General features: G+C 38.8%; 1 protein-coding gene across 5 annotated transcripts in view; it reads left to right on the forward strand.

Annotated features, from left to right (window-relative positions):
- The window catches only part of add3a (adducin 3 (gamma) a), an 81817-nt gene extending 73312 nt beyond the window's left edge, over positions 1 to 8505 (forward strand). For 4 of the 5 annotated variants that reach the window (XM_026948074.3, XM_053229338.1, XM_026948076.3 and 1 more), the window contains 7 exons: positions 378 to 551; positions 642 to 902; positions 1802 to 1918; positions 2042 to 2125; positions 3145 to 3268; positions 6313 to 6408; positions 8148 to 8505. In XM_026948074.3, coding sequence (XP_026803875.1) covers positions 378 to 551; positions 642 to 902; positions 1802 to 1918; positions 2042 to 2125; positions 3145 to 3268; positions 6313 to 6408; positions 8148 to 8368 — 1077 coding nt within the window. In that variant the 3' untranslated portion in view covers positions 8369 to 8505. The remainder of the gene's footprint in view (positions 1 to 377; positions 552 to 641; positions 903 to 1801; positions 1919 to 2041; positions 2126 to 3144; positions 3269 to 6312; positions 6409 to 8147) is intronic. The other variant, XM_026948078.3, reaches the window with a different exon arrangement.
- Positions 8506 to 8754: the final 249 nt, after the last annotated feature.

Consider the following 8754-nt stretch of genomic DNA (forward strand, 5'->3'; position numbering starts at 1 on the left):
TAAAATGTGTGTGTGTGTGTGTGTGTGTATGCGGGTGTGTGTGGGTGTGTGTTCACTGCAGAAGAATGCACCAGCGTGTGCTCTGTTAATGAATTATAGAGAGATTTAGGGGAATTTCTGCTCGTCGGGCCAGATCCGGCTCTGGAGTAAACAAACCGTATAACACACGCTAATGCTAAAATCACTAAAAGAGTGTGTGTGTGTGTGTGTGTGGGGATAAAAAACAGCCCTGAGTTCTGAGTTATGATCTTATTTATATAATAGCTCTGTATACAACTTATTGCTGAGGGGTGAGTCTGTAAATGATTATTGTTATTATCTTTGTGTGTGTGTGTGTGTGTGTGTGTGTGTGTGTGTGTGTGTGTGTGTGTGTGTAGGTGAACGCGTTCTCGTGCGCAGGAGGAATGGAGAACCTCATCGTGTTGGACCTAGAGAAGTATAAGAGCAGGACGCAGGGCGTGGCCGAGGCCGGAGTGAGCTTGAGCTCTCCGTACAAGTGGAAAGTGGGAGAGCTCGAGTTCGAGTCGCTCATGAGGATGCTCGACAATCTGGTGAGTGTGTGTGTGTGAGTGAGAGAGAGACTCCATTTTTGTCCATTTGTGTGTACCAGGGCTGTGATCTATATGTCTACTTCATGCTAGGGTTACCGAACAGGCTACACTTACCGCCACCCGGTGGTGCGGGACAAACCGCGGCACAAGAGCGAGGTGGAAATCCCGGCCACGGTGACGGCGTTCTCGTTTGACGAGCCGCCCGACGCCTCCCGCCTCCATCTCCGCCTCCTGCAGCAGCGGCAGCAGAGGGAGAAAACACGCTGGCTCAACTCGCCCAACTGCTACACCAAGATCAACGTGGCGGACGGCGGCGGTGGCGCCGAAGAGAACGGACGCATCAGGACCATGGTGTGTGCCTGTTTTTCTCTGGTTGTGTATTTTTTTCTGTGTGTGTAAGCTTAACAGTTTCACATTTTCACTTTTCAGTGTATGTGGGCGGATGAGTATAAATGTTGCTTAAAAAGTAAAATTATTACAGCTTGTCCATGTCTCTGTGTGAACATAACACACAAACTGGCTTTCTGCTGCCCTCTAGTGGCAGGTTTCAGTATTACAGTGTGTTAAACAACCAGTCAGACTTCACCTGATTGATATAAAACCCCGAAATGTGTTTGTCACACAAGATCTATAAATGATTTCTGCTGTTTGATTTCTGAGTTTTTCACATCCCAGGCATCACGTGCTGTTTTTCTCCTCATATTTACTGCTGGAAATGTTAGTGATCTTATGTGATTTTATTTTATTTTTTTCTAAATATACTGTAAATATTTAATTAACTTTCACGCCGCATATTAAATCCTCTGAACAGCTTTTAGATTCTCTCGGTTTGTAATATTTGCCCCACATTTCTTCTTCCTGACATATTTATCATACTCCTCGTCTGACTTTTGCCCATTCTTCCCGGTAGAATTGTTATAAATCTGGATGATGTCATACCTCTGTCTGATGATGTAATATTTTGGATTGCAGGAGACACTCACTATTAATATTTTAACAATTTAAAATTAAAATATGAGTACGATTTTCTGTCTTCAAAAAAAAAAAAAGGATGCAAACTTCTGCATTGAATTAAATGTTGCTTAAGGTATTTGAAAACGTTTTTTTATTATTCTTGTTATTTATAAGTAGTTTTTTTTTTCATTGATGTCCTGATAAATACTGTTGTATGTTTTTGTTGTATAATTCAGTGTGGTGTTTTGTTTTTGTTTTTTTTTTAAATAATAATTCTCTCTCTCTCTCTCTCTCAGTGGATGAGGTCTGAAGAGGGCAGCAGCAGCAGTGGGACTCCGATCCGCATCGAGGACCCGAACCAGTTCGTCCCTCTGAACACCAACCCCAGCGAGGTTCTCCAGAAGAGGAATAAAGTGCGTCTCTCTCACAACTCACAGCTTTGTTCAGCTTTTCTTTGAGTTGTTTTTTTTTTTTAATTATTATTAAATTTGCATCACATCTGGATTACGACCCTTTTTCCCTTCGGCCCGTTTCAGATCCGAGAGCAGAATCGCTACGACATGACGTCCGCTGGCCCGCAGTCTCAGCTCCTGGCTGGCATCGTTGTGGAGAGACCGCCGGTGAGTCCTTCCCTTCTTTCGCTGCGTCCACGTTCTGTTTTGGCTCCGCCCTCTTCCACGTTTTCCCATGTTGTGGTCTCAAGGAGCTCATTAGTAAGCAAATATTCTGTACAGATTGTAAAAAAGCGACTTCTGAGACATAAGGGGAAGAGGAGAAGGGTGCCTCAAGTAATGAAGGGTTTTAGGACGGGAGCCTGTAGTTCTTTTGTTTACCACTGGGTGTCACCAAACTCTAACTTTTAAATGAGTAACATAACAGCTTTAACCAAATTAAAAAAAAAAAAAAAAAAAAAAAACACCTTTTATTGTTGTCATGGTAACCATTCCAGTTCACCTCTGGAAGTTTGCCCATGGAGCATTAATTGTGTTTATTTAGAATAATGTGAGTAACATGCATTGCCAATAAAGAACTGTTTAGTTGCTTTATTGAGTTGAATCATGAGCCTGCAGTTCCCCTGATGACCACTGGGCGTCTCCAAAGTCTAACATTCAGAGATGTTACCGTGCTGTTTGTAAATGTAACCTTGTGTAACATGATTGATGTCTGCATTTTGCTTTTAAGGAGCAGCTCTCTGCAAAGGTAAAGTAGCTTATCAGTTTGTCAGATATTACTGGATGCCTTCATTTCAACAAATTGGTTTTTTTATCGTACATATCATCTGTGTTGCCTCAGTTGTCGTGACTCAGCCAGGACATGTTTGGTGTCTGACATTTTACACACTGCACTCTGTGTACATTTGAGTTATTGTTCCTTTGAGTTTCAGTGATTCCAGGGTGTGAAAATGAAACGTGTGCACGCATTACTGAGTGTGTTGTTCTTTAATCTGCACCATCATCAATCTTTATCATCTTTGTTTGTTGTCACTCGTGCAGCAGGTTTTTTGGATCTGAGCATGATGGACTGCTCATCATGTTTCTTCTGGGTGTTGTCACTGTGTGTGTGAGAGAGATAAAGAGATGAAGCGCTGTGTTTACACATAGGTGTTGTCTGACTCTGTGCTTTTGTCTCACACACACAGCCATACACAGGTGGGGACGAGGACGAGACCGAGCCGCTGCCACCCAACCCCTTCAGCGAGCTCAGCGAGAACGATCTGGACGATTACAAACGACAAGTGGAGCGCCAACAGCTGGGGCTCGACGGTAACACACACACACACACACACATACACACACATCTATTTACAGACTCAGCTGTACACATAATCAGCAAGATTTCCATCCAAACATGATGGGAAAAAAATGTTTCTTGTATCAGCGTTACTCTCGTCTGAGGTGAATTATTTGATAGAATCGTTTGCGTGAAATTATGGCTTTAGCCGTGAACAAGGTTAGTCGTTATATTAAAGAAAAACACATCACATTACCAGTGATGGCTAAATACATATAAAGCAGATTACGTTATATAAAGGAGACACGTCGCCAAAAACGACGGCTAGTTAACACGGTAATGTGAAAAAACTCTTTGTGACAGCTAGACACGTAGCAAGGTGTAGCTAGCTAGCAAACTACTTGGAAAAGTTTTTTGTAGCCGAACATTTAGCTAGCTAGCCACCTCATTAACACAGGATATTTTAATGTAGCTACAGGGAAAAGATAGTTATCATGACAACGTAAAATGATTAACTAGTGTTTATTAGACAAAATAGCTGAACAATTAGCTAGCTAATTAGCTCTTTCACAAAAAGTTTGGTGTGAAGAACTTTTTTTTTTGTGTGTGTGTCAATTATGTGAACCGGTAGCCACCTGCTACTAAAAATTAAAATGTAGTGTTAGCTGCAGTGTATCAGTGCCTGTAGTAACACACTGTGTAGTAGGAAAAAAACTAGTAAAATGTAAATAATGTTTGTCGTCAGCAAAACAACAATATTTTAGTGATTAAAAAATAATTTTAGCAATAAACACAAAACATCCAAAATGTGATGAGTGAAATTTAGAATCACCACTTTGGACAGAGTTAATCTTACCGTTTCTACGAACTACGAGTTGAGACGTAATAGAAATAAAAAGCTTTGCGCAAGAAATAAGCAATGTAGCATTATAACTTTTAGCGTCTTTTTATTTCTTATTACGTTAACTGATCTCAGAGGGCGGAGACATAGCTACAGACACTAGCTAGTTTAGCTAGCTAGTACCACTTAGCTACAGTGTTTTATGAAATAGTATTTAGTACCCTAGAATGTGGTACATCTGCATAGTAATTGCTAATCATTAGGCTAGCTAGTTATTAGCTAGAGCTGCTTGTTATAGTGGTTATAGTTTTTAAACAATATGTGGATTGGGACACAACCTGTTTCGATTACGTCATCTCGTCACATCTCTTTTTGTTGGAAACTGTCTAATATTTGTGAAACGTACCAAGACCTACCAGCTCACAAGCACATGCAGACACACACGCACACAACCCCCTGTGTGTCATCCTGCTGAGTAAAACTCCACTGTTGAACACATGACGCGCGCACACACACACACACACACACACACACACACCTTGTCGATGCTAATCACATGAGCTAACCCTGTCTTTGACACTCAGTCAATACACACATTTTCAAATCCAGTCTAATGTCAATAATGTGTGTGATGGGACCACAAGGACCAATTATAGACCACACACACACACACACACACACACACACACACACAGAGGCACGGGGAAATCAATCACATGGGGACTTTTTGACGCAAAATTGCATTTAAAATCCGATACCATTGAGTATAATTGAATTCTTCAGAACTTAACATTTCCAAAGAAATTCCATTGCTACTCATAAATTATACATCATTTTATGGTACATCAAAAAAATATTAAATTATTACAGTCCATTCCAAAGGTTTGTACACCCTTCAAACCAAATCTTCAATTTCATTAAATGAGTTCTCTGTTTGTAAATAAAATGTTTTTTGGAAAATAATTAAACTATCTTTAAAGTATCTTAAACTGTTAAAATCTCATTTTTGACAAATATACTACAATTTTGAAAAGTTTTGGGTTCATGACACACTTTTTTTAAATACTCCTTGCACCGTCTGTCTATAAAACTCTAATCCTGTGTGCTGCATGAATCACAGTGAGGGGAAAAAAAATGTTTGCATCCCGAATGTGAATGAAATAACAAACTCCTTCCTAACCAGTGATGTAGCAGTGACCATTAGTGACCATTGTTTAATAGGAGTGTTTAATCCGTCTTTGGTCCTGTCGAGCTCCTGGATCAGTGATCTGTTCCTCAGTAAAGCCTAATGCACACTACACAGTTTTAGCAACATGATGAGTTCAGGTGCCCAATTTTCTCAGTCCGAGAATGATCGCTGAGGCGCCAATATTTTCAAGCCTGTTTGATTTTCTCTGCGATCAGTCACGTAGTGTGAACCTCTCTGCGACGAGTAGAGAGAGCTGTGATGCGAAACAGCCAACGAGAGTCCGAGAGGAAATCAAATGCTTCTGCTGTCACGCGCAGCAGATCCCTGAATCTGGTTTGTTATCTAAAGACAAAATATAGATATCTATAGCTATAGCATGTTATACCTAAATGGCTGTTAGAAAAATAAAAACAAAAAAGACATAGTCTACTATTAAGTTTTCCTGCACTATAGCTCCAGTTCTCTTGGCAGAACATACAATCCTTTCTGCACACATCTCCCCAACCAATCCTTCCTCCACATTCTCTCTTTTTTTTTCCCCCCCCCTTGTATCTGTAGAAAGTAGTGATGTCACATGATAGACAGCTTTCACATTTTTTTTTTTTTTTTTTATTAAATCTGAGAATCAGGCATTCTCCCCAGGTGAAAGATGGTATAGTGTGTGTGTGCGTAGTCTGTGAGAAATCGTGTAGTTTTCACATCGCTACAACACCAAGTCACTGATCACAAGTTGTGTAGTGTGAGTGGGCGATTCTGAGATGTTAAAAGTTGTATAGTGTGCATTTGGCTTAAATAAGCCATTAGTCTGTATTAGCACAATTAGCCATGCATGCTAACATTCATTCTAGCAAGCAAAAGTTACAGATAAAACGTACATCTTTTTGTAAAGTGAACACAAATTCTGATCTCCAGGAGCTGAATCTTGAAGTTTTACTCCAGAAAAACTGCATGTCTCTCTAACCTGTCTCACTCGTTAACTGTGTGTGTATGTGTGCGCGTATGTGTTTGTGTGTGTGTACTAATCTCTCCTCCACTCACGGCTGCAGAGGAGGAGCAGGATCAGCTAACGTCTGACGACGCTTCCACGCTCTCACCATCTGCCTCTCAAACTCAGTCCCCACAACACACACCTGCTAAAGAAGGTAGAGGCAATGTTCCACAGCTCAAGTGTGTGTATTGTTCAAGTGCCATGTAAACACCTAAGACAAATGCTTAATAATTGTAAAATACACAAATTTTTTAGTGTAACGTTAAATATTTTATAAGTAGTAAAATGTTAATGTAATAAATGCTTAAGATTTTATTAAAGTGTTAAATTTGGCCTAAAATTACATTTTTTTAAAAATTCCATATGTAAGTTTTCATCTTTACACTGAAGCGACGATGCTAATGTTGCTGGCAGGTAAGGAAAGGTTATATCCTCCATTTTGTTACTTTGAGCGTCACCTGGTTTGCATACAGTTGCATACAATCTGAACAACTGGTCGTAAAATAACGTAATCACAAGGACAATCAGATTTCCATTTTAAGAACAGCTTGTTGAATCTTCTCGCTGAACCGTTAGTCGGCTGCAAAAAAAAAAGAGAGAGAAAAAAAAACACAGATTGTTAGTTATCTAAATAAAACTAGCTTAATTGGAATAAGGCTAGCTTTACTCTAGCTAGCTAACATGTGTTCCTGAATAGTGAAAGTAGGTGTTTCTTCTGAAATACTGCTCACTACTGTGAAAAGTGCCTCGCTGTCTAACGTGGCGGTGTTAAAGCTAGCCGGGACGATAATCACACTTGGCACCTAATGTTACTTTGCTAGCTAGCTAAAATATTCCTACACACCTGAACAGACGTTGGAATTAGTGTTTATTTTCAAACTCTTGGCTAGAGATCGCTAATATTAAAAATCGCGTTTTAACTGATGGTGATTCACGACTCAATGCTCATCAGCTTACAGCTAAAGTTTACAAATCTGTTTCTCCAGAAAGGTCGTTTTTTTTTAACTCTATTATTTTAAAGTTATTTTAAAGTAAATAATTACATTTCTCAAGTTTAAACATAAACTAGCTAGAATAATTTCTTTTTTCTTTTTTTTTTTTTTCCCTAAAATAATCTAGCTAAAGGTTTTTTTTTCTTTTGGAAAATAAGTAAATAAATAATTTTCTAGCTAAATCTAGCTAGTTTATTTTTAAATTAAATAAGTAAAGTATTGTCTCTCACTAGCTTATTCTCTAAAAGGGAAAATATTTCCAAAATTGCTGTTATGGCTAGCTTATTTGGAAAAAGAAACTACTGATTTACTACTTTTTTTTCCGAAATAAACTAGATAGATTTTTTTTCTTAAATAAGTAAATAAATCAATTTCTTCAAAAAAATAAAAATAAAAAATCTAGAATGCTTGGTTTCCAAAATCTGCATTATAGTTAGCTTATTTGCTAACAAAAGAATAACAAATGGCTTGCTAGAAATATCAGTGAACAAGAAGTAGTTCCTTGTGATTTTATTTTTGGTAGATTTAAAAAAAAAAAATTCTAGCTAGCTTTATTTCTAGCTAGTTTTTGGAGGTTTTGAGATTTAACTATGATTTCCTGCTAATCACTCGTAGTAAACAAAATTCTTGATTTGATATTAAAATTGTTAGATGAGGGTTTTTAGATTAAACTAGATTTTTTATTTTTTATTTATTTATTTATTTTAAAGATCAATAGACCCGTAACGTCATCTGATTATTCTAAGACATTTGCAATGGAAGTGTTGTATATTCTTAAAGATCTGCCTATTTGATAATTCAAAAGGCTGAAGGTTTTTTTTCCCCTATTCCATTGTGTGTGTTTTGATCTGAGTAGCTTCTTGATCATTGTGGTGTGTTTTTTTTATTTCCTGTCTCTCAGAGAACCACACGAATGCTCTGCTGAATGGCAAAGGCACGCACGATGATGAAGAAGAGGAGCTGATGAAGCGCGTGGAGAGCGTGGAGATCACGAGCGAGAAGATCGAGGAGGTGCTCTCGCCCGAGAGCTCGCCCTCCAAATCGCCCGGCAAGAAGAAGAAGAAATTCCGAACGCCGTCGTTCCTCAAGAAGAATAAGAAGAAAGAGAAGATGGAGGCCTGAATGACGAGAAGGGAGAGGAAGAGCAGGCGGAGACGCAACCTGTCTGCTGTCCATCTGTCTGTCCACCCGTCTGTCTGTTTACCCGTCGTTTTTACATTTGTTTTAAAGATTTTTGATTTTATTAGATTTTTTTTTTTTTAAACAAACTTCGGCACATTTTTTGGGAAGGGAACGTGGGCGACACTTTCATGCGTCATGTTTTAGGAAGAAAATTAATTGTAGAATTACGAGTCCTGGCAAACTGGTTCTTCTTCAAACTGAACCCACACACACACACACACACACACACACACACACACACACACACACATACACACACACACACCCCGGGCAGACACAATACTACTAATACAGCAATTCAAACACAAACTACATTTATTAATCAT

The sequence above is a fragment of the Pangasianodon hypophthalmus genome, chromosome 25, assembly GCF_027358585.1.
Source record: "Pangasianodon hypophthalmus isolate fPanHyp1 chromosome 25, fPanHyp1.pri, whole genome shotgun sequence".
NCBI classification, from domain to species: domain Eukaryota; kingdom Metazoa; phylum Chordata; class Actinopteri; order Siluriformes; family Pangasiidae; genus Pangasianodon; species Pangasianodon hypophthalmus.